Here is a 27,101-nt window from a genome sequence, read left to right as displayed (position 1 = left end):
TGCCCCTCCCCACCCCTGCAAGCTGGCTCATGAGGCCCTGTCAGCCCAGAGTGGGAGACAAGCTCCCAACATCCAGTGCTGTTCCTGATTTGGCTATCTCAAAGCCCAGTGACATGTGACATGGATGGAGGCTGGCTCTCCTGATACGGGTGGTACATCTTAAGTGACACCACTCTTACCAGCCCTCCTGCTGGCCATTACCATGAAGAGCATCAAATTCCCATAGTAGTGAACATCTACAGGCCAATTTTCATGAGTGAATTGTGGCGCACCTGGGGAACTGCTCTTCCAAGCAATGGCAGAGAAAATCTAGGCTACAATCCTCTTGCCAGATAGGACAGCCCATTCTCCGGTTTTGCAGCCTCAAAGAGGACATGGCAGAACCTCTCCACTGGACCAGGAAAAAACCAAGATGCTGAGAGCATCCTCTAAGGCGTGGCCAAGACCAGCCATACTGTAGTAAGGAGGATGCAAGAGGACATGCGGGACCCATCTCCTCCTGACAGGCTCAGGCTGTCAATACAACATGAGCCCAAGGAACAGGAGCAAAGAGGCTGCCGTAACTAGGTACCTAGTGGAGGGAAATGGTCACCAAGCCTGACGTGACAGAGCCTGTGCAGGTGGACAGACCAGCACTGTGTGGGCCTAGTATATGGGAAAGGAGCCCAGCTGGCTCACGCCCCTGTGGTAGGTCTCTTGGCTTCACACCTAGAAGTCACAGTGACTGTCTGTCACCAAGCAGAAAGGAGCAGAGGAATCAAGAGTGCCCCGTAGGGCTGCCAGAGACTATGTGAGGGCAGGGTGGGGCTGGGCTCCTGCCCGGGAGAAAGAGCAGCAGCTTGCAAAGCAGGAGCAATGGGAGGATGGGGGAGTGCAGCTTCCTCCGTCCTGAACTCAGGGCGCCTCGTTGGATCCGATGCCACTGCCCTTGTTGACGTAGAATGGCCGGTAGTGAGACTGCAGGGAGAGAGGATTGGTTAGTGTACTGGCTATTTTTGTGTCAACTTGACACAGCTGGAGTTATCACAGAGAAAGGAGCTTCAGTTGAGGAAATGCCTCCATGAGATCCAACTGTAAGGCATTTTCTCAATTAGTGATCAAGGGGGAAAGGCCCCTTGTGGGTGGTGCCATCTCTGGGCTGGTAGTCTTGGGTTCTATAAGAGAGTAGGCTGAGCAAGCCAGGGGAGGCAAGCCAGTAAAGAACATCCCTCCATGGCCTCTGTATCAGCTCCTGCTCCCTGACCTGCTTGAGTTCCAGTCCTGACTTCCTTTGGTGATGAACAGCAGCATGGAAGTGTAAGCCGAATAAACCCTTTCCTCCCCAACTTGCTTCTTGGTCATGATGTTTGTGCAGGAGTAGAAACCCTGACTAAGACAGTTAGGATAGCCGGATGGTCTGAGAAACCCCTAACCTGCCCACCCAACCTAGACTCTGAAGCAGCCTGCAAGATCTATCTTGCTACCAGGAGATGGCTGGTGATAGCATAACTTCTGGGTCCAAATTCTAACTAGAGTCTGTCCCTGCCACTTAGCATATGAGCTTGGACATCATCCCCTGCCCCACCCACCCACCCACCCACCCAATATCCTGATGTCACCACAGCCACCGTGTGCTATAGCATTTTGTGTTCTACAAAACTACACAGCACCGTGCCAAGGGCTTGCCATCGACAGACTCAATTAGGTTTTACAACCGTCCAATTAAATAGGCGACTATGATCACAGCCACTTTGTAAGTAAGCAAACCAGGGCACAGAGAGGCTGGGCAACTTGCCTAAGTCACCAGCTAGTTGAACAGGGGGAACAAGATGAGAGACCCAGAGACTGGACTCCAAACCCCACCACCCCCTGCTCCATTCCACTTCCTGGTATTATTCTTGGATCTCAAGTATTTCATGTGTCGGATTATGCTCTCTCTGCTGACTCTCGCTGACAGAAGGGTACAGAATTAGCACACCACTATGCCAGGTCCTCCCTCCGCTGTGCTCCCTCCCCACCATCCACAATCGTGGAGCTCCAGCCTCTCTTGCCAGAGCTTTCCTGACCTCCTCTTTGGATCATGTCATATGGCAATTTCAGGGAACTCAGCCCCTTTCTCCCTTCCTCCTAACCCCCACTGAGAACTCAGCCCCCCCACCCCCGGCTGGCATGGAAGAGCAAAGAGATGTCCCTGGCCAGTACAAGCACTGCCAGCCTCTGGAGGGTCTCAGGAATCAGCCTTGTCCCTAAGTGGGTCAGGCACAGAGCCACTCTGGGCCTCCCAGAAGCCCTGGTCTGACACCCTTGCATAGTAGAAATCAGGCGTAGGCAAGGCCAGGGCAGGAGGGTCTTCAGCCCAGACTCCAGCTAAACCATTGATTCCCAGAAGACAAAACTAAGGCTCAAGAAGGAAAACAGGGCATTGACAAAGTTACAGGGCTACTGTAATAGAGCAAAGCCTAGAGCCAGGTCTCTCTAGCCCTCAGGTCCATTCCAGAGCCCCAAAGAAGTCCACCGTGCTTTGGGTAAGGTGAATAGGCGAGAACTTGTCTTTCAGAAAGGCTGGGTCAATAGTGTATGGATTGCAGGCAGTGAACAATGCAGTGAACAATGTTGCTGTCTGAGAGGCAGGGGCAGGGGGTGAGTGGGGTGCTCATTTCCATCCCACATCCTCATATGTGGGGTCACCACATGTGAGAGTCAGAAGGACTATGAAATCACCCAAACTGCAGAATTCATGTTAGAAACGGGGAAACTGAGGCATGGAAGATCGACTCACACAAGATCACATAGGAAGCTGGTGCTGGCTAAGGCCTAGGCACCAGGCAGCCTGGCTCTCAGTCCTCCTACTACACTGGCCTCTATCCTCCCAACACTAGGTGTCACAGTAGGACAGCACAGCTTTGTCCTGCTGGAGCCTTGGAGGCTGGAGAGCCAGGAAGGTGCACAGGAGGGAGAGGGATAACTCTCCCATTATCTGTTTCCCACAGTCCTGCTGCTTCGACACCCTTGGGCCCAGCTCTGCATTACATGCAATCACTTAGCTCTTTTCGCCCACAAATTAAAGACTTTTTTTCAATTAAACCAGCCCCAGCCGCTCTTTGTAGAACAGCAAATCCCATGCTCTGACCTCAAAATGCAAAAGCAGCTGAAGGGAGGGCTCTGACCCCCACCCCCATCTCAACAAAACCCTGGTGCTACCTGCATGGCTCACTGGATGGCCTCTCAGGACCTAGCAAGCCGTTGTGAGGGAAGCATTAGGGGAGATGAAGCCTCCAGGGTGGCAGTCTGTGATCAATGCTATTCCCAGGCACGGATAAGACTGTCAGTCCACAGGGAAGCGGGGGGCACTTCATCTCATCATCACGTTATAAGGATGAAGAGAAGGCCTGGAGAAATGGCTCGGTGGTTAAGAGCACTGACTGCTCTTCCAGAGGTCCCGAGTTCAATTCCCAGCAACCACATGGTGGCTCACTACCATCTGTAATGGGATTTGGTGCCCTCTTCTGGTGTCTCTGAAGACAGTGACAGTGCACCCATAAATACAAGAATGAAGAGAGTCTTGAAAAGGGTCTGTGGTTCTGAGGTGCCAGCAGATGGTCTGGGTCCCTCGGCCACATCCCCCCTCCAGTGCTGCTTTCTAATAGCCCCAGCTTAGAGTTATTAGAGAGTAAATTCTGAATATACCTTTCTAGCTTTCCAGCTCCCCGGCCCCCATACACACACCATCACCCCTAATGGCCTCTATGCTGTCAGAAATAGAAAGTAGCCCTAGGAGTGACGCCCATCACAATCACATGCCTCTTGGTGACCAAGCCACCATCGATACGCAGTGATCATTTCAAATACAAACATGGGATGCCCGTGTTACAGGCTCTAAACCGAGATCAAAGGCAGTGTGCAGTTACTGGTCCCCTGCCTGTAAGTCCATTTCTCTATCTTTGCTACATGTTGGTGTAAGGGTCACTGCTGCCTCCCATGTTCCCAGCATGGCCCAGAAAAGTCACTCTTGTCAAACAGACTCAGAAAGCCTGCACAGTTGCCAGGTCCCTGGACACGCCTATGTTTGGCAACTCTCCCGGTACACCATACTCACCAGCAGAGTCTGCTTGCCAGATTTCCAAGTCTGAGGCTGGGCCTTGGGAACTTGGCTCCGGAGGAGGGAGGGATAGCCTGGGAAGACAAAATGCTCCAGTTAGGAGGAGCCCTGGATGGCAATCAGGGAGCCCCATAGACGGAGCAGCTTCGATGCCTGCCCCAAAGTGACCCCCAAGCATCATCTAGCCCAAGACCAAGTTCAGCCACCTGCAGAGGTGTGCAGCAGCTGGGGCGGTGCGGTTGCCAACTGGACATCCTGAGAGGCAAAGGAAGGAGGCAGCAAGACAGACAGAAGGAGGAGGAGCCAGTCAGATGGATGAGGCCAGACATCAGGAGAATGTTGTCGCTCAGTCTAGGTCTGCACTGTGCTGCCAGGATCACCACCCACTGGCCCAGAGGGCTTAACAACCATAGACTTGTCCCTTTGCCAGAGTCCAGGACAGTCATTCAGTCAGTCAGCAGCCCCTGCCAACACTGCCCAGAAGGAGGGACTCCTGGCTCTGCTGTGAGGGTCATTTATTGAGCCCCACTTGTGCCAAGCATCATGTGAGTGTCTGCCCCTGCTTGGTCCTTTCTTTTAGCTCAGCAGTTTGCCCGCAGCAAGGAGCTATCAGAACTAGAAACCAAGGCTTGCCAGACTCCAAATCCATCATTCCACTCCTTCTGCCTGGCTCTGGTCATCTCACATCTCACCAGCAGCAGACCAGGAACCCACAGAAGGTCAGCCATTGGCCAGTGTGACTGTCACTCAAGGCTAAGACAGCAAGCCCAAGGTCCCAGCAGGTGGCTCTCAGTACTTGATGAGAAGCGGGTAGCCAGGGTAAGGCTGCCTGCCTCCCCACCCTCCTTCTCAGCCCAGGCACTCTATAAAGGGAGACACAATGGAAAGCCTGCTCGGCGGCAGGGCAGATCGCCCATGACTTGGAGAATGAGAAGCTAGAGAGATTCACGGGGTCAGTATTTGGCAGCCACGATCCAGCGAGGCTGTGGCTGCATGCAGTGGGCCCTACCACCTGCAGAACTTCCCCCTGCACTGAGCAAGAACCCCTGGAGCTGTCCCTGCACCTAGGGTGGAAGCTGCCAGAGAAAGAGAAGATTCTACGGGTCCTGGGTGACAATGAAAACTGGAAGTTGAGACCTGGCCTCTCTCTTTCCAGAAAGAAAAACCCATACCAGCCGTAAGAGCTAAGGGTGGGGACGGGGTGGCCCAGGAGACCAGCCTTGGCAGCAGACAGAAGTCCAAAGAGAGGGAGCCAGGATGGTGGGGACAGGGGACATGCATCTCTCTCTCTCTCTCTCTCTCTCTCTCTCTCTCTCTCTCTCTCTCTCTCTCTCTCTCTTTCTCTCTCTCTCTCTGGAACAGGACCCAGGACTCCCTAGCAGTGGCAGAGACCCCCCCATAGCATGGCCCACCTGCCCTTCTATGACAGAGGAAGGGGAGGGATGGGGAGCAGGCAGATACCGGGATTGTTTTTAAACAGCCCACTGCGGTCCAGGGGCTTGGAAAACTCGGCAGTGGCCTGTCCCAGGGTTGTGAACTGATAGGGGGTTTTCCCAGTGCCTGCTGGGAGAGAGAGAGGTGTTAGCAGTGGTGTGGGTACAGGCTTCCAGGAGGCTGAGGCTCTAACACCTCTCTGGGGCCCTGTGCTCCCCCTGTGGACTGGGCAGAGGGTGTGGGAGGAGGGGTTCTCAGAACTGCGGGCTATGCTGGCACATAGGGCAACTTGGCTAGGCCATCTCTAGTCAGCTTGAAGGTGCCTGCCATGAACTCGCTGGAAGTGAGAAGCCCTTCCAAGGAGGGCCTCAGCAGGAGGCTGTACACAGTCTGATGGGAAATGTCGGAGCCAGCCAGAGCTGGAGCTAAGAGCTGTTGCCCTCTGCACCATGTGACCTTCAGACTAGGCTTGAGCAAGGAGCAGGTAAGCACCTGGGAGCCAGCCTACCACGGAGTCCCACAGTGTCCCTAGCCTGCCACAGAGTCCCACAGTGTCCCACGCCTGACCCAGATACTGGACTTCCCTAGGGTCTCTTGTGCCCTAGCCTGAACTGGACCACAAGGTGATGAAGCCACTTCAAAGGCCACTGTTTGCTGGAGGGGAGGGGATGGAAGGGCAGTGTCCCTCTCCATCCCAAGAGACAAGCCTCTGCTCCTTCCGGGATAAGTGTTTGGGTGTAGTGAGAAGGGAAAGCCCTCCTCATCACAGCTGCCTCTAAGGCCTAGAGACAGACAGGAGGGCCCTGACCTACTCTGACCTACTATACACTCAAGATGGCCTAACCCCAGAGAAAAGGAGATGTAGCCCATTCAACCTGTTCAAGACCCCCAGGGATAAAGTAGGTAGGTGAGGGCCAAGTATAGCAAAAGAGGGTTAGGCCTGAGAAGCCTGTTCGCCCCTTCAGGCTGCTACAAGATGTCTATACAGGAAGTTGGGGGCTGCTGCATGACCTGGGGTCTAGTCAGCTGCTGGGAGTCACTGGGCAAACAGAGGTAAATCAGCTCCATAGCAGAGAGGCTGGGGAAGCAGCCCAAAAGAAGTGTCTGGGCCAGGAGGGGTACGGAGGCAGAGTGAGTACTCTCCTGCTGTCCCAGCCCATCTTTAGGACCCAGTATGTGTGTCATCCCTAAGAAACACCACCATAACCCAGCCTCCTCCCCTGCCTTGGGACGCACCACAGGCCCGGCTTCCATCTAGGTTGGCACCCTCGCCTCCAGAGTGTGTGAGGGAGGAACGAGCCAGAGAGGGAACAGACTCAAGCAGGGCGGCCTGTAAGCAAAGCGAGGGGCAGGAAGTGAGCTCACCTTTCAGGGAGAAGGAGGAGTTGCCTTGCACCGTGGGCATGTCCTCAGAGTTCTGAACCGTGGACGTGTACTCCCAGACCCTGGAGGTATAGTTGCCTGGCGGGACAGAGAAGGCACGTCAAACCCAGGTAGGCAGGCATGGAGAAGGACCAGGGCATGATCAATCAGACCCTTGACTCTTGGTTCCTTGGCTACCTCCGAGGTCAGGATGCCACTATGCCTACATCACCTGTGCCCAGCCTTCCCTGCTATGGAAGGTGTGTGAAGGATAGGTGTGCTCCTATAGGCCACCATCCTCAGAATGAGAGGGTGATCTGTACTCTTTAGTAACTCATAGGGGATGCGGAGTGGCCTGTGTTACAAGAGGATGCCTCTGGGTTCTCTCCATCCACCTTTACATGGGGTCCCAGGGATCGAACTGGGGTCATGAGGCTTACACAGCAAGGGCCTTACCCACTAAGCAATCTTGCCAGCTCCTGTTCTCAGAATAAGGGCACAGAATAATGACACAGCCCACAGGTGCCCCCCATTCTCACCCACTTCCTGACACCCCAGCCAAGCTGTGACTTCACTTCCTCTAATACTAGCTTCAAAATGAGCCTTTACGTGGGACATGTCCTTGCTCCCCATCCTCAGCAAATTGACATAGCAGGTCTCCTTGTCACCTCCCCTGAGTTCCCTGTGTGCCTCTACCTGCTCCCTCCTGTCACCCTGACCTGTCTGGACCCTGGGCTATAGTTGGCTGTTTAATTGTTCGTCTCCTATGGTGCCAGGGATAGGTTTGGTTGGCCCTGCATCAAACTGACGCCTACCAGAACACACTCACCACATGATTGATGGACACACGTGCTAATAAATGAGCAAATAAATACCAATACATCCTATCACTTGGGGACAGAGACTGTTGACAGAATGCCTGACATCCTCTGTGTGGGGTGAACAGGCTAACAGAGAGCCATGTGCAAGGAGATTTCTGTGGTGTTGAGGAAGAGATCTTAGGGAGAAATAGCTGGGGCATCAAGATGACATTGGAGTCCCCACTAATGGGACATGCTCCTCAAGTTCTTTCTTCCTCAGCAGCAGAGAGCCTTGGGTACCTCCTAAGTCAGGCTCCATCTGCAGCAGTGGCCACAAAGCCCATGTATTCCTCTTGTCCCTGAAGGATGAGTGGAGTGAAATGGGGCAAGTAGCCACTCTAAAGTTAGATTTAGGGACCTCACTCAGCAAGTGTCAGGACACAAGGATACACCTCTGCAGACCCATGTACCGTCACTGTCTTGCTGCTCTCTCTCCCAGAGATTCTTGCTGGGTTTGGCCACAGCTGTAAACCTTTTGTATGTGGATGGGGGAGAGGTAGTGGGCGGGCCGGCTTGCAAGCACTGAGTTTAATATGCCTGTCAGCTGTAAGGACCTCTGGTGTCTCCAGTCACTTTCCACATTGTTTTGGGGACAGGGTCTTCTGTGAACCTGGAACTTGCTTATTTGGTTAGGCCGACTGGTCAGTCTGACCTCCAGACTCCCCATTTCCATTTCTCTAGCAATGAGATTACAGGCGCACAGAGCTACGCCCAGCTTTTGCACGGAAGTGGTGGGAGTCAAACTTGGGTCCTTGTGCTTGTGTGGCAAATACTTTACCAACTGAGCTAGCTTCCCCCGCCTCCACAGTTGTGAATCTCAACAACCAGTAAAGAGGCGGGGCGTCGCCCTCTCCACCAGATGGCAGTGTAGTGACCTTCCAGTTTTCAGGGGTCTGTTCTTTACTAAGGGGGTCTTCCTAGGACTGTCTCTGGGTTGGGGGTGCCTAGCCGAACTGGCCCAGTGCTCTCTGTCCATGACAGGTAGTACCCAAAAGCTCCATCGCAAAATCAGGCCCCCCAAAACAGAGGCTTCGTGAGCACACCACGATCCTGACCTGGAACAGTGTTCTCCTTAGCACTCGGAGCAGGATGTATCTGACAGCTCCCCTGGGAAAGGCACCCCCTCCCCCACACCCAGTTCTGTATAAGGAGCTGTTGTGATTTCCCGACACACACGTGTCAGGTCAGGCTTTCCTTTCCAGTTGCATTTCATTTTAGCCACTACCGGCAAGTGCAGAAGTCAACTCAGGTTCGTGGGCCTTCAGTCCTGATGCTCACTAGGAGAGGCTGCCACAACTAACCTCAGAGTAGACACCCCATTCCCCCCAACCCATCCTTCAGGGATGAAAAGAACAAGCGGCCTGGGAATTTTTAAAGATGCGGAGTCTTACTAGCTCCTCCCCAGCCTAACCAATGACATCATGCAGTTCTGCATAAGGCAGTGCAGTTCTCTCTCTCTCTCTCTCTCTCTCTCTCTCTCTCTCTCTCTCTCTCTCTCTCTCTCGGCTCAGGAGGCCCATCCTGCTCCCTCACTTCTTTTACTGGGTAGTCAAGACATTCTATCCATGACTCAGCCGTGGCACCACCATCCCAGGTTCCCACCTGCACACCTACACTGCCCCTGCCTACTGTAAGCTGAGTCCCTGCCTACCTTTTGTGCCATACAGATTGTTGAAATTCTTCTGGTTGGTCTCCTTGGAGAGGCGGCTAGGCGAGGATGGCTGGTAGGATGTCCGGCCCCCACCTGTGGGGCAGAAACATCATTGCAGAAACGTGGTCCTGACTCAACTCGGGACCTGTGGACTCCCACTTGCTGAGGGGACTCTTAGTATCCTAAACATCCCCCTCCCCCCCAGAGCCCTTTGGACTCTTCCATTAGGAACAATCCCTGGGTCTAGCCTGAGGTAGTCACAAAACTCATCACCCAGAAGGGGACCCTTTGGAAAGCAGAGGGGACACTATTGGCTACAGTGCCCAGAGTACTAGACTTCTGGGTGTCTTGGGTGCACTAAGATGCTCGGTCACTCTATGGAGGAGTTTTGAGAGCAGGAGGCTGAGACGCGACGCTCCTGCACTGCAGAGGCTGGGATCTGGGGTCATAGGAGGAAGAAGAGGCATGACAACAGTGGGGGGAGGGGGGGAGGTTTTGTGTCCTCCCCCAATGACCTAGCCTCCTACGAAGGCTAATGGACCAGCTTGGATCTCCTGTCAACACAGCCTGTGGCTTCTCTCTGCTCTCCCGCATTGTGCTCCCACACAGCCCCTAGTCAGGGCCCTCCTGTTGTCTCTACCCTCTCGCCTAGTCACCGTACACCCAACCCACTGCTGACTCACCCGGCCCTGCCCTGCCTGTCCATCCTTTGCCATCACAGCCCTGCCCCCTCCACTGGGCAGAAAGCCCTCCTTCCTGAGCCTGGGAACTAATTTCTCCAAGGGAGGGGGGTCATAGTCACTCTAAGCTTCCAGGCTCAGCCTTCGGTGGCCCCATTTCTCTGGTCCTCTTGACGTCTTCTCAGATCCTCCCATGCCTCTCCTCTACCCTGAGCCTGGGAGTTGCAGGTGTCCTACCAATCCTGTCCCCACAGGGCAGGGACACCAGAAGAACCTGTTTCTTCTACCTATAGATGTCACACAACTGACTCACAGGCCCAGAGTCAAAGTCAGAAAAGCTCCTAGCCCTGGAGTCTCACTGCCTCTCTTCACACAGAAGGACACAGGCCAAAGGGAACAGTGACCAGCCTCAGGCTGATTCAGCCTGGCACTCTCAGGGAGCTGTTGTAGGAGGTTGCACTCCCTACACCTGGTGAACAGCAGTTGGACCACTCTGTCCCTGGGTCTCCCTTATGCAGAGAGAATCGAGCCGAAGCCAGTGGAGACTGAACGGCCCCATCAGTGGGGTTTAGACACTATCATCTGGCTAGCCCTTAACCACACAGGGCTGGAAGCAGAGAGACCAGGCTGGTAAGAGGCAGACAGGGACTTTTAAAGAGAGAGATGTTGGGGATCTGGCCAGCACAGTTTGTCCTTTCATGAAACTGGCTAAGTAAGAGTGGAGGTCTGGGCAGAGAGAGGGGACAGGACTGATGTCAGAGTCTGGTTCACCCTAGGGATGTCAGAGGGGAAATCCTGGCACCTCTCTGCTGCCTAGAACCTTCCAGAAAGTCCAGGTGTTGTTAAGAAAGGCGGGGTGCAGAACTTCCTGTCTGATGAGCTCATTTCTTCCAATCCCGAGTCCTGTGGATTTATCTATCTGTCAGCAACTGCTCAGAGCCTCTGGCTCCACTCTCCAGCTAAACACCTTTCCAGATCTTCCCCCTCCCGCTCCACCCTCCATTCTCTAGCACCCTCACTTTTCTCTAGACTCCCTGGCTCCCACATCCACCTGCATACCCCCTCTACCCTGGGCCTGTGGTGTGGGACATCCACCCTTATAGCAACATGCACTGTTGTGTTTTGTTGCTGGCCTCTAAGAATGTTCCAGACTATTCTAAACCAAGGGCAGGCAGATCCTGGCCTAGGCTGTCCCCCTGGAGGGCAGGCTAAGGAGGCAGGTGACTCCGGGGAAAATGCAGAGGGGCAGATTGGCCCTGGAGGCAGCAGCTCACTACCCAGGGCTCACTGCTTGCAACTTGGACAGAAGTTCTACATAACTCTGGCCCACCAGAGGAGAGTCTGGAAGACACTGAAGGACAGAGGCTACAGGAGTGACCAGCTGCTTTAGGGGACTGATGCATCTAACGAGCAGCACGCTGAATAACCTGCCACCAAACCAGGACACGTGTCACCCCTGAATGAATGGAAGCACTAATGCAGGTGCCAGACACACTGAGTCATCGTCACTCTGCCCAGGAAGCACCAGTCCGAGAGGGGCTTTGAACGGCTACCGTTGGTAGCACACTCCCTCACCCTTGGGCGTGAGATACATGGAATATCTCTTCATGGTGTCAGGCGTGCTCCACTCGTTCCCATAGCTGCTGGTGTAGCTGTTCATGTAGCGATGGTCCCCACCTGGAAGAGAGGGTGGGCAGGTCAGCAGCGGGAGAGATGGGAAGAGGAGCTAGCCCACAGGAAGAGTCAAACCCTCACAGAGAACATGACGACACGGTGTCCATATGCACCCGGCTCCTCCAGTGAGCTACTTTCCAGTCACACGTCTCCTAGCGAAGGCTATTGGGTACATGGTAGATACACATTTCTTATTTGATCTCTACGTCAATTCTTGGGCAGATGTGAATGGACATCTCCATGTGACAGAAAAGGAAATCAAGGGGTAGTGGATTGCTGCTGGAGATAGGACTAGTCAAGGGGTTTGATCCCTCACTCCACTTCAGTCCCAGCCACTGCTGGCGGTATCAGGTGGTGGACTGAGGTTCTCTCTTGGCCTCTGTAGTCCAGGGATCCAGTCAGCTGTGTAGGGTAAGCTGCACACAGCTGCAGACTCTCAAATCCCAACAACCTTGTCTCTCGGTGTCCAACTCTACCCTTACCTTGCTGCCTTCCATCCCTCTCCTATCCCTACTTCCTGGCTGCTGTTTTCCCCAGCCCTCCCATGCTCTCTCAGGTAAGGAGTAGATGGCTCAGACCTATCCTTCATCTTCATCTTCATCTCCATCTCCATCTCCATCTCCATCTCCATCTCCATCTCCATCTCCATCTCCATCTCCATCAGCATCTAGCAGGATCCTGGTGCCCAGTAGACTAAAGGTATTTGTCCAGCCCTGGTCCCACTAAACCAGGGATCTCTGAAGGTGACCTGGTACCTCTGAGCCCTGGGCTTGGGATGGTGCAATGCATCCCTGGTCTGGAGCAGCAGATGGTCACTCCAAGGCCTGACTCACATGCTACCCAGCCTCTATCTCCTATAACAGATACCATCCAGCCAACAGCCAACGGTAACAAGAGCATGACATTGGCAAGGGAGGCTTCCCCGGGGCCTGCAGCACAGGTGCAGGGCAGCTTAGTCAGCACACTCAGCCTCGCCCCTGCCACCATCACACTCCACACCTTATATAGGACGCCGGACCACACCTGCACAGAGACTGTGGCAAGAATCATCGTGACCTAGAAATGGGATGATGAGCCACCAGGAGGCTGGGTGGTTCCTACGAGGTCCACAGGCTATCCTACCCTAGCTAGGACTGTCCTCTTGCATCTGCCCAAACCATACCCAGGGAGTCTCCTGCAAGGTTTGTGCCACAGAGAATATAATGGTCCTTCTTTAAACCACGGCTGCTGCTGTCAACAGTGGTAGTGGCCCAGTTTAAGATGAGAAGCCATAGCATCCAGATGAACAGTGGGAAACCCAACACTATGTCCTCCCCATTGGCTGGGGGCCCTTTGAAAGGCTGCTTCTCCAAATAACAACCTGGACGCTTGCAAGATGCAACACCCTACCAGGGAATAGAGAAAGGCCAAGGAAGGAAAGAACTCGACATAATGCCTACGTCCAGGGGAGCCCTCAATCACACTGGCTGTCACCAGCCCCATTAGGATCATGGCTATTGCCATTAGGAAAAGGCTGTCAGGATCTGAGTGCCATTCTAAGCCAAATGATTGTCTTGCTAAAATGGCTTATCTGTCCTTAGGTGTGATTGAATGCTCACTCCCCCGCCCCCATATTTCACAAGGACACTGTATGGGATAATGCATGTGTGGTCCCCTGCACACTCCTAGCCTTCTTCTCTGAGAAGAATGATACGTTGCACCTGGAGACCAGACAGAATCACTCCCACTGGTGCTGATGGCTACGAGGGCCAAGGGAGCTGCTTTGGAAGATCTTGCACTGGGCCTGAGCCATTGGGGCTTGGCCTTGGAGAAAGTACCCAGGCTTCAGGTACTCCCTAAAGGGAGTGGGATTGGGTGGAATAAGGGCTTAGCAGGGCAGGTTCTCAGGAGTCTTTCTGTGAGGTATTTCAGGTGATCTCCACAGAGGAAAAGCGTGACGCAGAGACGGGCTGATGAGTCAGAGAGACACGTCAAGTCACCTCCAACCCACCACCAGGCCAATTTTAGCCTGTGGGCTTAACACTACTCATCACGGTCAAGGTGACAGGCCTCCCTCCCTCCAAGCCCAGATGTAATTCTGGGTTACTTATGAAGCCCTTAACTCACCCACTCAAAGCCAGCCCATTCAAGCAGCAGCAGTATACAGCTGCCAGATTAGAGCTGACAGTCAGATGGAGACTTGAATGAAACCAGCCCTTGACTTTAGTGAATGGCCCACAGAGGAGGCACCTGTACAGCAGTTTCCAGAGGCTCTTCACTCTAGAATCCTTTGTAATAGCTGCCAGTTTGATGGGGGGGGGGGGGTATGTTAGAATCCCTGAGCCTGAAGCTGAACGTGTCCGATGAATGAGTGAACAGGGACCATGAGGTGTCAGCTAACCAGGTTCTTGTCTTATATCTGGTAGCAGGAATTGGCTGAGAAACACACTCAACCTCGGACCTGTAGACAAGGGAGGACCTACCATTTTCCATATGGTTCCTCTCGATGAAGTTGCGGCTCAAATCAGCCTTGCACATCTTCTCGACATGACGCATGCACACATTGAGCAGGTCATCCTTGCAGTTGCCAAGAGACTGTCCCAGCCCCTCTCCCTCCAGCAGGACATGGTAGGTGGGCAGAGGTGGAGGGAGAGAGTAATTGCTCATCAATGCACCAAATTCCTATGGAGAAAGAAAAGCAGTCATTGACTCTGCCGGTCTTTGTGAGCTCTGGGGAGTTTGGTCTGCAAGGGAACTCTCAGTTTAGCTGGGGACTGTGCGGAGAGCCAGAAGGGCTGAGTTCTGGGATCAGCTCAATAGCTAGCCTTGCTTTTCCTCACTGGACAGATGAGTCAGCTAAAATCAGCCTTGACCAAATTAGCATTCAGATGAGAGATTCCAGGGCTCCCAGCACCGATGTGTACGTAACATACATACTCGGGGAGTTGTGAAAGTGACACAGACTGTGTAGACTTTAAGGGGAAAGGTAAAGAGGTGGGTGAAAATACCAGAACAGTGTGTGTGTTTCCATCTTGACAGGCTTACTCAATCCTGCCTCAGTCTTTCTTGGTTCTTACATATCCCTTCTCCCTCTCCTGAGCATCCCTCCTCCTTGAGTCGTAAGCAGCCTGCAAGACCCTTTCCAAACTGCACCTCCTCTTCTAGGTTGTCCTTAGTTTGCTCCAGCCCGCCAGCCCTTCTCTGAATTTCCATAGGCACTTATCTCCTGAGCCACATGCTTTATCACTTAATTACACACTTTTCCATATTGTTCTCTAATTGTACATGTCTTATCTTCCCAGTTGGATTGCAGCTGCCTGGGGGCAGAAACCATGTCTCATACTTCTCTATTCACCACGGCACCTGATAGAGTCCTGCCTGCCCAGGAGTATCAAAACATTCTAGCAGACAGAAAGATGGATGCATGAATACACAAACAGGCGAGATCAAAGATAACAAGTACGAAATGCTCTCTCATGCCACTCCTCCCTTTCCCAAAGCAGGCATTACTAATTAATCACAGAACTCTTTCTTATCAAGTCTAGAACACTGTTGGTCCATAGCAATTGAACTTGGTGCAAGGTGACATTTGCGTGCCATCCTTAAGAGTAGTAGAGAGGATAGACTGGATAGAAAATTAAATAGACGGGAGGATTGGTAGTGAATGGATGGATAAATAGTGGGTGGGTGGGTGGTAAGTAGATAGATGAGTGGGTTGGTTGGTTGACAGTGAGTGGAGGGGGGATGGGTAAAGAGTGGATGGGTGATAGGTGGGCATATTTGTAGGCACGGATGGATGGATGGATGGATGGATGGATGGATGGATGGATGGATGGATGGATAGGTGTATATGTGGGTGGGTGGATGGATGGATGGGTGGGTGGATGGATGGATGGGTGGATAGGTGGGTGGGTGGGTGGATGGATAGTGAGTGTATGGTAATGGGTGGGTGGATGGATAGTTGAATGAATAGTGAGCAGATAGGTAATGGGCGAGTGGATTGATGGTGAGTGGATGTGTAGAAATGGAAAGAAGAACGAATGGATTGACAGTGGGTAGATGGATAGGTAGTGAATGGCTAAGGAATGAGTGGATGCATGGATAAATGGATGGATAGTGGGTCAATGGGCAGTGAGTAATCGTACATGGATGAATAGTGAATGAGGGCCTGAGAGACTGGATGAGATGAGCATTGGGACCGAGGATTTGAATGGTGGAGTTGTCTACCTGCAGGAACAGCACAGAGTCACTGATGTTGTGCAGCTGCTCTCGGGTCTGCTTGTCCTCATGCAGCACCTTGGCCCTCTCATCCAGAGCATCCACGATCACCTTCACTTGATCCACAGCATCCTGCTCCCGCTGCTCCAGTGCAGCCCGTACTTCCTCCTTCTGCTTCTCCAGCTCCCTCACCAGGTCCCTGAAGTTCTGCTCCAGGATTGCCTTCTCGTTGGTGGTAAAGCTCTAGGTCCAGAGTCAGGGGAGGGAGGAGGAAGAGTTGCATTAAGAAAAACCCCCTAGGTTTCTAACAGACCAGAGAACCCCAGGACCTGACTTGACAAGACAGTTGTCTGCAATCTCATTTGAAGGCATCATTGGGCGATGCCTCTTATGGATAACCATGCCAGTGTGTATGTTATTGTTTTAGGTGGATTGCTCTGTTATTGTTGTAGCTCGAGACAGGATTACATGTAAACCAGGCTACCCTCAGACTTCTTATGTAGTCAAGGTTGGTTTTGAGCTTCTGATCCTCCTACCTCTACCCACTGAGTGCTGGGATGACAGGTGTGTGTCACCTGCACATCTGTCTGCAGGTGTTTCTTATGGCCCACTCTTCCTTATTTACCTTGGCTCTTTCCTGTGGGTAGGTCAACATGAACCTCTATTCCATGCTCAGGTGACTCTCTACAAGCCCCCACAGTCTCCCACAAGTCAGGGTGTGCTTGCCGAAACCCCGACTAGCGCAAACATTATTTGGAAAGTAAATCAGTTGGCTGTTCCTGAGGCCAGGCTCCGCAGTCAGTATCTTTAGATGGGTTTGCAATTATCTAAGCCACAGCAGACATACTGCTTACCATGCTGGCCCAAGTAGAAAAGAATGTGTATTTAGTAGCTGGGTAGTCTGGTGGGCAGAGCAGCCATTAGATGACATTGGAAGATACGTGGAGGAGGAATGGCTCTAGGGTCTTGTTGGCTGGCTCAGGTGATAGGGAAAAGCCCACCTCAATGTCCTAGGCTGAGAAGGGAAGTGGGAGGGAATGTCAAAGGGGGTGGGAGGAGCCTAAATATGGGTATCGCCCTGGGCCAAAGCCTGGAGCAGCAGCAGAGGTCTGCTTCTCTACAACAACACAGGCAAGTGAGGGCATAGCTGAAGAGCCTCGGGCTGCTCACCTTGATCCGGTCTTTCTCCTTTTGCCACTTCTCAACGTCATCTTCAATCTCAATGATCTTCAGCTGCAGCTGTTCCTTTTGCAGTGACAGCTCGGTCTGTAGGGAAAGCATAGAGGTTGCAGTTGTCAGGGACAGAGAGGGGTGGGGGAGACAGAACCAGAGACCCAGGCTCGTGATTCACCGTAGAGCAAACTCAGGCACATTCCCCATGCATCTGTATAGCTCTTCACTCAGCTCATGTTATCAGTACCTCAGATCTGCTGGGCTCTGTGCTAGTGACTAGGAATCCAGCAATGTATCCAATGCCATGCTTCTGTGTTAATGGACCACTAGGGCTGAGCAGTTTGGCTGTGTCCTTATAGGACCTAAGCCTCCTAGATCCTTCCTACCTAACCCGAAAGGTGGGAGATTCTGGTTCCCTTCAGTGGGCCTAGGCCATTGGTGAAAAAGATGATCTGGACTCAGCCCAGTCCAGTGGAACCCTGCCCAGGGAGTGTCTTGTAGCAGAAACCCTGTGCAGCGTTTCTGTGGCATGACGCAGGCCTGGTGTTGCAAGCAAGAGCTGGGGTTGCCGCCGGCACAGACTCCGTCTAGGCAGGCACAGCTGTAAACCTGTTTATAAGAAAGGGAGCGTATCTGCAGTGTAGGCAAGATGGGAACACTCCCCCAGGCTCCCTGAAGGAAAAAAACTACAGGGTGAGACCAGGCAGGGGAGGAGAGGACCTGAGACCCATGTTCAGAGGCTCACAGAGTGTCGGACCCTGTGGTGGGCTTGGAAGAAGCTCTATCAGGAGGGCACTGAGACATCAGGATTACGCTCACCCTTGACTTCCATGTGGGGAAAAGCCCTCCTCTGAAAAGTAGCTCTCACTGGGGCAGATTGGAGGTGTGAAGCTAAAGCCAAGGCTATCCGATGAGTCAAAGGCACCTCTGTTTTCCTCCTGAGCCTCACTTGGGCTCCCAAAGCCCTGTCCAGCTTGGAAGATAAAGAGGTGATCCTTCAAGGAGGTCTTGCATGACTCAGAGCTTCCCAGAACCACTGGGGTTCGAAAACAGACTCTTACCCGTCTCTCTAGCCATCTCCCTGGGAAACCTACAAGAACACCTTGGCTAAGGTGAAGAAATCACAAGCCATGAGGCAGGTGAGCTCTCCTGGCAGGGCGTCATGAGCAGCTGGGCCTGCAGCATCAACAGCTGCTTTTGAACAGAATACGGAACCAAGGAGCGCCTGTAGCCGAGGCTGAGGGACTGCCCTGGGATGGTCGCAACAATCCCCAGAGCATGGCTTCTAATGGTAAATAGGTTCCCATTGGCTTTTTAAAAATGGTGTCCAGAGGTGTGGAAAACAGGGACTCAGGAGCCACAGACACCCCCACCCCCAGACAGGAAGTCCTGCTTCCATGACCTGTCCACCACCACCACCATATTCCCAGGCTCTCCAAGCAAAAAGAGTCTAGGATGTTCTCAGTAAGCACTTGTCCCACCGCCAAAATCTGAAAACCCATAGCATGGAAAATACCATCGCCAGAGAGGAAGACAGGCTTGCAGGAGAAGATGAGGGTGGGGACTTGGCTGGGTCTCTGGAACAAAGCTTGAGAGAAGACACAGTAGCAGCAGGGGTGGGGGAAACAAAGAGAGTAAGCCCTCACCCTCCAGCTCTGCTCCTTGAGGTGAAGAATCAAAATGCCCAGGAAACAACACTTGTAGAGCTAGTGATCTAAAGACCCTAATGTGGTCCAGGCCTGAGCAGAAGCTCTGTACCCTGAGGAATAGGCATAGAAAGTGTGTAATAAAGATAAGGATAAGGGATGTGTCCCAGCAACTCTTCCATCCCTAAAGAATTCCTGGGGGAGACCAGGGTCCAAATAGAGCAGGAGGCCTCCCATCTTTTGCAGCTAAGCCTTTCAAATAGGCTCACTCAAAGCTCGTGAATAAGAATCCAAGATTGAGACCCTTAACCGCCACCCGCAAGCAGTCTGTGGGGTCTTATAAATTCCTCTGCTTCCCTGTGCTCTAGCTCCATTTGTGTTGTGGAGGAAACCTGAGCACCCATACCCACTACCAAGGGTGTAGGAGAGAGATGGGGATCACCAAGTGACGCTCTCAGAAAGCACCTGGCACAGAGTAAGCACTGACTGAGTAATGTCCCCATGGCCACTTCTCTACGGCACCTCCCAGGTGGGGCAAGACAGTAGACATAGCAAGTAGGGTAGTGGCAGACGTGCTCAGGTGACTGAGACATGTTAGATGGTGAGGCTGGTACGTGGGGACTGATGGAGTCCAGATGTGGTATAGACACAGTCAGGATGTGGGCAGACTTCAGAGTGGACAGTGGCTGGGACACCAGACTTAAAAGTGTAAGATATCCCCTTGCAAGGAGGACCCTGGTGGAAGCAGGAAAGAGGTAGAAAAGGTGGAGAACAGGCAAAGCCCTGCTAGTGGAAGAAGATAAATGGCAGACTTAGGAGCTGGAGGTGAACAGTAGTACCAAAGACACCTATCAAGAGCTGTGTGGCCAGCCTACAGCTGGTTGAAGGCTCTACCTTGGATTGGCTAGCCAAGAGGAAGGAAGGCAGTCCTGAGTCCAAGGGATAGAGCTCAATGCAGTTTAGGCCATGGAGCATATAAGCTAAGGACAAAGAGATATCAGCTCCTGGGAGTCCACAGTTATGAAAGACAGGGAGGGAAGGGGGAGGGCAGGGGCCATCTGAGGTCTGAAGAGGAGAGTTGGGGTGTTGCCCAGCCACCTATGTTGGCAGGAGGAGATGACCAGCCTGGGCACGTGCAAGGGCAGGATCAGAAGCGGAGACAGGCTGTCTGCATCAGTGGGTGGCAGAATGGGTCAGGGCAGAGGAGAGACTGGCCCTCCTCTTCTCTGAGGTTCTAAAGTTGTCAGACATGGGCTGGGAGAGGTCCAGTACCTACACCATGGTCAGCAAGACCAGACCTGCAGGATACAGTGTATTCCTGGGGCTGGAAGTAGTGTCACAGTAATGGCTCCTTTTCTATCTAGGGGGGGGTCTTGTCCCATTGAGGACATGTGTTAGAGCCAGATCCTTAGGGATGTGCCTCAGATCTTCTTAGTGTTTGTCAGGTTTATTCTGCATAGAAAGTAACAACAGGATATCCAAAGAAACCATGATTATAGATAGGTAGAGGAAAGGCATTGGGCTACTGAGCATCTCGTACAAGCCAAAGACCCTGTGGAGGTCAGTGGTGTTAGCCACACACTGCAGAAGCAGCAACCAAAACCTAAAGGGGCTATGTAGCCGGTCCAAGTGTGCACATTGAGAAAGAGATGTAAAGGCAAGTTATAATCAAGGGGCTCATTTCTTGTTCTGTGGTCTTCAGAAGCCCCTTGTGAGGTAGGAGTCTAGACATTCCTAGGACATAGACCTTGTCCTTTAACGAATTCCTTCCTCTTTGGAGCTGGTGAAGTTCAGCAATCCTCCCTTCCTACTGCACACACACACACACACACACACACACACACACTAGCTATCACTCTTCTACTCCCCTTACCCCTCCCCCAGATGCTCCAGATGACTGACAGGCCCCAGTGTTCCACCCCTCCCCTTTCCTCCCTCCTGGCTTCCTCCCACTCCTCGATTCTTTCTCTACACCCTGCCCAGGCCTGTCCCTAAATGCTTCCTTTGTTCCCTTCTCCCACACTGTCTGGGGCCTCTCCTCTGTGAAGGCTAGGATGACCTTTGTGGTGGGTCGCTCAGCATTAAAATTCTTGTGGCCTTGAGTAAGTAGAAGCCCCCTGAGAGTAGAGGGATGGCACTTCCTGAGGTGCTTCAGCCTAGACTGCCGATCAAGTGTAGACACAGTCAAGCACTAGACCCGTGGACCAGCAGGGCCCCGGGAAAGAAGAACCTGGCCGGCCAAGCTGTTCCGTCAGCCTGGATTAACTGCATGGGCCCTGGGCTGTGACATTTACCAAATGAGCCAGTTAATTGCCAAATTTGTACTCTCAGACACATAATAATTACCTGGATAAGGATCTGAAATGCTGAATAGATTTCATATTTCTATGCTCACATGTCAAATGGCCTCCTATCTGTCCACCAGCTTCACTGAGGTGTCCCCTCTCACTCCCTTGGCTTCCTCCTGCCTCAGGTTAAAGGATGGTGCCAGCTAGAGTTCGAGGCTTCATCCTGGCATCTGCAGACCATGGAGGAGCCCTACAGCTGTCACTACCCACCCCTTAGCTTCATTTCCCTTGTGGTGAATTGGGCTACCTTACTCTGCCCAGCTACACATTAGAATCCGGGGGAACCAGAATGTCTCAGAGCAGAGACTGGGACTCTGTGTTCTAACAGATCACCGAGTGACCCCCGACTTGCAGCCTGTTGTTTGGAGGCCCCTAGATTTGATGATCACAAGAAGACTCTTCTAATCCTGCTAGGGAAAAAGGTTTGAAGTGGTAGAGAGAAACCCTCCATCCCACCCTACCTCAGCTCTTCATCCCTGGCCTTTGTATGAGTCCCTGCATCACTGAGCCTGCCCTCCATCCCTCAGGACTGCTTCATTTGCAATCATGCAAATGCTGAGCCCAACCCTGACCCACTCGAGCTCCATAGAGACTGGATGGCCAACCACCTGCCTGGTTCTCACTTTCCAGTCCTTTAATAGATTCCCCTCGTCATCCAACTGATCATGCCCCCATCTTACACCTAGACCCTGAAAATGACCAGGGAGATTCTAAATAGCCCAGCTTTTAGTCTGGCTCCTCTTCCTGAACCCCAGTCCCCACCATCTGCTCAAGGAGCTTTCCTCTCCAAATGAGCACAGCAAGCAACCCAAGGACCAGTGGCGGCATTATCCTGGTACCCTAGTGGCTCAGCCTTGCTCAAAGAATTGGGCAAGAGGATGAGAAATCAAGCCACAAGGCAAAGTAAGAGAACTGAGTCAGATGAGGATGTCTAGAATGTGGACAGGTCACTTAGTATGAGCCCTTTGGGGTAGCACTCCAGTTTGAATGTCATCAGCGTACACTTTCCTATGCCAACGATGTCAACCCAGAGACCAGGTCAAATGCACCTTAAGACAGGGCCACCTGGAGCAGGCAGCTGTAGCTGGAGGGACTCGGAATGGTTAGGGAGGACGATGGATAAATAGGATGCTGATATCCCTCTTCATCTTATCTCCTATCATAGCCTGAGAGAACACAGAGGTATAAGCTGGACCAGTGAGCACCTATGGGACATTGGGACATTGAGAGTAGAGAGGGAAGCACTGAGATTCACTAGAGGAAAGGGCCACTATTATGTGTTACAACACATGATCTTTTCCCAGCACAGTCTGTACTCCAAGTCTGTACATAGGCTGGAGGTCCGGGAGATGAGTGCCCGTGGCCCTGGGTGTCATCTTCAGCTTTGTGCAACTAACCTAGACATTGCCTAATGACCTCACCTGGCCTCACCAGCAGGCCTGCAGAGCTGGTTCTGCCTGCTTCCTTGCACAAAGGCATGCAGGAGCTGGTGTTTGAGTTTGGTTCGGAGGCCTTCAGAAAATGCCAGAATTGACACTCTGCTTCACCCCAATCCATCAAACCACCTCCCCTATTCTGGGTCAAAGTCCCCCCAAGTCCAACATCCCATAATAGCCAGCCCCAGACTGTTTCCATGCTGTCTCCTGGATGCTCAATCCCACTCCTCTCTGTCTATCCTAGTGTTGCAAGAGCACAGACAGGTGAGTTGTTACCCCAGGTTACCCCAAGTTCCCACCATAGCAGCTACTCCAGTATCCCTTTCCCTCCCAAAGTGGGACTGAGGCACAGCTTTCTCCAGCCAGGTTCCATCCTTCCCTTGGGTGTGCCCTCCCTCCATCTGCAGGGTGAACAGGAGACCGAGAGACTGAGAATGCTCCATTAAGCCTGGTATTCTCCCTCTGCAATTCCGTGTTTATGCTTCTGCATACCTGGGAGGGTGTCCCATCTTGTTTGTATGTCTGAGACTCTGTTTCTTTACCAAGCCATCGGAGTCAAGGACTCTCCGAGCCCTACAGCAGCCCCTGGCTGAGAATAGCAAACTCGGAAGCTCTTGAGTCTCTAGGCTAGAATGCCCACACCTTCCTGCCCTCTGGAATCAGCCCTTCAGCAGATGCTCACAGTGGAACCAAAGTTTGCCTAGAAAAGAGGCCAGCATGTATACCAGGCTTTGGGGGAGTTGGGACCTGAAACCTTTGCTTTCTGTATCTGCTTTGTCCCCCTTCTCACCCCAGAGTCCTCAGAGACTCTTCGGCTTCACAGAGAAACATGAACGCAGTCTAGAGCAGTGGTGTTTGTTTGTTTGTTAAGATAGAGACTCACCGGAGGGATCTGACCCACAGGTTGAGAACCGCTGGTGTAACCCATGCCTCGGTCTCACATGGAGGGAGCTTAGTCACTGTCTTACATTTCATGACTGGCACCGTCTGTACACCAGGCCTGAGACTGCTTCCCGGTGCCTTCCTTCTGTCCTGAATTCCCCAGCACAGTCCCTAAGAATGGCTTCACGCTCTCTCTCTCTGTCTCCCATCCTGAAGCTAAAGGCCAGGATGGAGCCAGGGGACACTGGTGTCAGAGGACACTGGGGCCAGGGACAGGAGAAGCTGAAGACACCTTTAGAAGCCAAATGAAGCGTCTAGAGAGGATGTCTGAGTCTGTTCCCACCTGCGACTCAGAACCTGCGGCCCGAGGGTAGTGGCAAGAGGCACAGAGTCAGTGACCGGCAAGCATGTGATCACGGAGCTAGGTAAAGAGGAGCCCGTTGGGGTACAAAAGCTGACAAGAAAGTAAAGCCCCTGCCCTGGCCACCAGGAAGGTTTGCCCCTGGGCAGGCCACATGCTACTGGGTGAGTGAGCTCAGGAAGGGACAAGGCCAGTGGCCACAGCTGGGCCTTAACCCAGAATACCGTCCCCAGGTGCAACACACCCACAAGTCTCCACTTGCCTTGCCTCTGCTCCTCCCCGTGTGCCTAATTGCACACAGGGAATTCACACAAACACACTTACGTAGCCCATACATAAATAGGGGCAGACACCCACATTCGCAGACACCCGAGTGCGTATAAAACACACATTTACATCCACCCACCCACACATGCTCTCGATCCAATGTTGTCCACCCACAGGCACAGACCTGTCCGCTGGAGCCACACAAACAAAGGGCACAGGGCCCAGCTGAGAGCAGAGGAGGGGATGGGGGTGGGGTGGGGTGGGGTGGGGTGACTTCCAGATTAGGGCAGAGCCAGCAGCTGCAGGACTGTAAGTGCAAACCTGGAATCAGAAAAAAAGGGTACTCAGGAGCCCTCAAGTCCCCTCTTAGAGTCTTCCTGCCTTAGTATCACCTGTGAGGACAGGGGGAGGGGAGGGAGAGAGAGAGAGAGAGAGAGAGAGACAGACAGACAGACAGACAGACAGACAGAGGGACAGACAACAGATCAGCCAAGCAGAGAGTTCTGAATCCTTCCGTTTTACACTCCAGCCCGACTTAGGATTCATCTGGTGTGCTTTGCCTAGCGTGTAATCTTCTGTTGGCTCGAACGGGATGTCCCTCTTAAGATCGTTGGAAGTTAGAGAGTGACCTCTGACCCTCCCCCCCAGGATGAAGATGAAGAGGAGGAATAAATGTTTCCTAAAAGCAGAGCACCATGAAGCCTTAAGTCCCCAGTGAGGGTCCAAGTGGGAGGGTTAAGGGAAGGCAGCGAGGGGCCTAGCAAGTCACCTCCTTCTCTGCTTTGGCCTCCTCCACCGTCACGGTGCTGTGGTTCTTGTGCTCCTGGAACATGCAGAGATAACAGATGCAGGTCTGGTCGGTCTGACAGAAGAGCTCCATAGTCTTGCCGTGCAAGGGACATTTTCGGGCCTCGAAGTCTCGGATGGGCTCGAGCAGCTGGTGGTCCCGGAAGGCAGCGCCCTCCAGGTGGGGCTTCAGATGCAGCTCACAGAAGGAAGCCTGGCACACCAGGCAAGACTTGACGGCCTTCTGCTTGTTGCCGATGCAGGAGTCGCACAGCACCTCCTCGGAGCCCGACTTAGCCCGCGCCAGGAGGCTGGAGTCAGCCCTGGGGTAGCTATTTCTGCGGACTTCCCCGGGCTCCACGATGGTCACCGTGGGTTTGCGGGGCTCGGAGAAGATGGACTTTCGCAGCTCCCCCTTCTCAGCAAAGGTCACAGGAGGTTTCTTGGAAGCCCCCAACTGGAGCCCCGCATAAGGGGACCTCCTGCCTTCCGCAGAGTCCATGCTGAAGTAACTGGAGCCTTTGTCGTCTACAGACTCCACGAACTGGATGATAGGCCTGCGCCACTCATTGCTGGAAAATAGGCCACTCTTCCCCTCCCCTGACTTCAGGGCACTGCCCAGGGTCTTGCCCTCTGTCACCTCCCCACTGTGCCCGTTGGTTGTCTTGGTGTCCTTACTGTCTGCTTTAATACCATTCTCTAGGCTGCCGCTGGGACCCGGTGGGCTGCGGGTGTCCCTGGCTTCCGGGCTGGCCCCATTGCTCCTGCAGGCATCGGCGGCACCTTCCATGGTAGGTCACTTGCTAGCCTGTGTCTGCTGGTTGGGGTCTCCTGGCAGGTGACTTCAGCGGATGTCTCGGGGCACGGAGTGGGGCTGGCAGCCAGAGCCCAGGGACACACCTGTGGGGAGAAGGTGGGGCAGGAGGAGGAGCCATAGGAGGAGCAACCTGACAAAACGGGCCCAGAGAGACAGGCGGGGCAGAGTGGTTAATAACCTGGGCCACGCCTGCACATTCATCCCTAGCCCGAGATTTTAAAGAAGTGTTTTTTATGTCCCAGTTTTATTACTTCCCACCACTGACAACCAGTTAGGCTGCTTCATCAGATGCACTTCAGGCGGGAAGGCGGAGCCTCTTCTTTCACAGGTGGGCAGGCTTTGAGGAGGTCATTGCCCCTGGGGGCAGAAGGTGAGGTGTCCGCAGAGGTTCACGGGACAGAAGGCTTCTTAATTGGGTCACACAAGCCAAATCGCCTTGTAATTTGCGGGCTTGACATCAAAAGCAAGTCTCCACCCTAGGACAGCATATTCTGAGGGAAGCTGTGGCCCGGGTCTTATATGCACAACTGATTCTAACCAATTTGCAACTGATGTCTTAGGTATTTTACATGTCTGAGCCTATTTAAGCCTCTACAATCCTCAGTCTGTCTCTCTCTCTCTCTCTCTCTCTCTCTCTCTCTCTCTCTCTCTCTCTCTCTGCCTCTGTCTCTCTCTCTCTCTGTCTCTGTATCTCTCTTTCTCTGACTCTGTCTCTTTCTTTCTCTGTCCCCCTCCCGTGTGTGTGTGTGTGTGTGTGTGTGTGTGTGTGTGTACTCATGCCTCTGTATGTGTCTGTCTCCCAACATCTAGCTCGATTGCACATCCCTTTTTTGAGGCAGAAGCTCATGCTGAAGTTGGAGCTGGCCATTGGATCTGCCTGTCTCTTTCCTATCCGTGGTACTACAGATACAGGACACCACATCTAGTGTTTACATGGTGCTAGAGAGTGAATCAGGTCTTCATGCTTGCCCAGTGAACATTTCACCCACTGTGGTATCTTGGAGGTCATTCCATAGGGCCCGGCCAAGAAGAGAAGGTGTGCAGGTTTTTCTGAGTCATACAAAAAACCTGCTGTAGACAAAGGAAAGAATCAATGTCTGGTCTCTGGGGAACCCACCCCCAACCTGGCTGCCTTTGCCACCTGAGTCCCGGCTATGCCTTCTGACAGAGATAAAACTTAGGCACTAAGAGGACACTGGCTTCAGCCCATTACAGGCCTGGGATTGTAGTCTGGGCCTTTTGAAGTTGTGAAGTTCCTTTTTCTATCCCTGGTTCTTAGAGCCACCTAAATAGCTCATTAGAACATAGCTGCTGGAGGTTTTCCTATGCTTGCGGCCCTAAGAAGGTGCACATGCAGGTCTTGGGTATCCTCTCAGAGCAGACCAGAGCCTGCTTGGGGCCTGTGGGCCAGAGACACAGTGGCAGCGAGGAGGTGATGGGGGGGGGGGT

General features: G+C 53.0%; 1 protein-coding gene across 2 annotated transcripts; it reads right to left on the bottom strand.

The window, feature by feature from the left end:
- Trim29 (tripartite motif containing 29) lies at nucleotides 1–25,689 on the bottom strand. Of its 2 annotated transcripts, XM_085828255.1 has the most exons (10): nucleotides 24,819–25,689; nucleotides 17,107–17,202; nucleotides 15,946–16,179; nucleotides 14,202–14,400; nucleotides 11,641–11,742; nucleotides 9,386–9,478; nucleotides 6,878–6,973; nucleotides 5,540–5,641; nucleotides 4,076–4,152; nucleotides 1–957 (listed from the first exon to the last, which is right to left on the bottom strand). In XM_085828255.1, the coding sequence occupies exons 1-10, from the start codon at nucleotides 25,623–25,625 to the stop codon at nucleotides 895–897; spliced, it is 1,869 nt and encodes a 622-aa protein (XP_085684381.1). In that variant the 5' UTR covers nucleotides 25,626–25,689; the 3' UTR covers nucleotides 1–894. The 2 variants fall into 2 exon arrangements, with proteins under 2 accessions (XP_085684381.1, XP_021028227.1); XM_021172568.3 differs by lacking the exon at nucleotides 5,540–5,641.
- Nucleotides 25,690–27,101: the final 1,412 nt, after the last annotated feature.

This window comes from Mus caroli, unplaced genomic scaffold (genome assembly GCF_978045245.1).
Source record: "Mus caroli unplaced genomic scaffold, Mus_caroli_1 scaffold_11, whole genome shotgun sequence".
Taxonomy (NCBI): Eukaryota; Metazoa; Chordata; class Mammalia; order Rodentia; family Muridae; genus Mus; species Mus caroli.
Note: the sequence above shows the minus strand (reverse complement) of the source record. Positions and strands in the feature narration are given on the sequence as shown.

Excerpts from the sequence above, each read along its gene's own strand:
- Trim29 (XM_085828255.1), bottom strand. The coding sequence starts at position 25,625 with ATGGAAGGTGCCGCCGATGCCTGCAGGAGCAATGGGGCCAGCCCGGAA. Across the intron at positions 9,479-11,640 it reads CATGTATCTCACGCCCAAGG|GTGGGGGCCGGACATCCTAC; the intron begins GTGAGGGAGTGT and ends TCTGCCCCACAG. Across the intron at positions 4,153-5,539 it reads GCTGTTTAAAAACAATCCCG|GCTATCCCTCCCTCCTCCGG; the intron begins GTATCTGCCTGC and ends TTGTCTTCCCAG.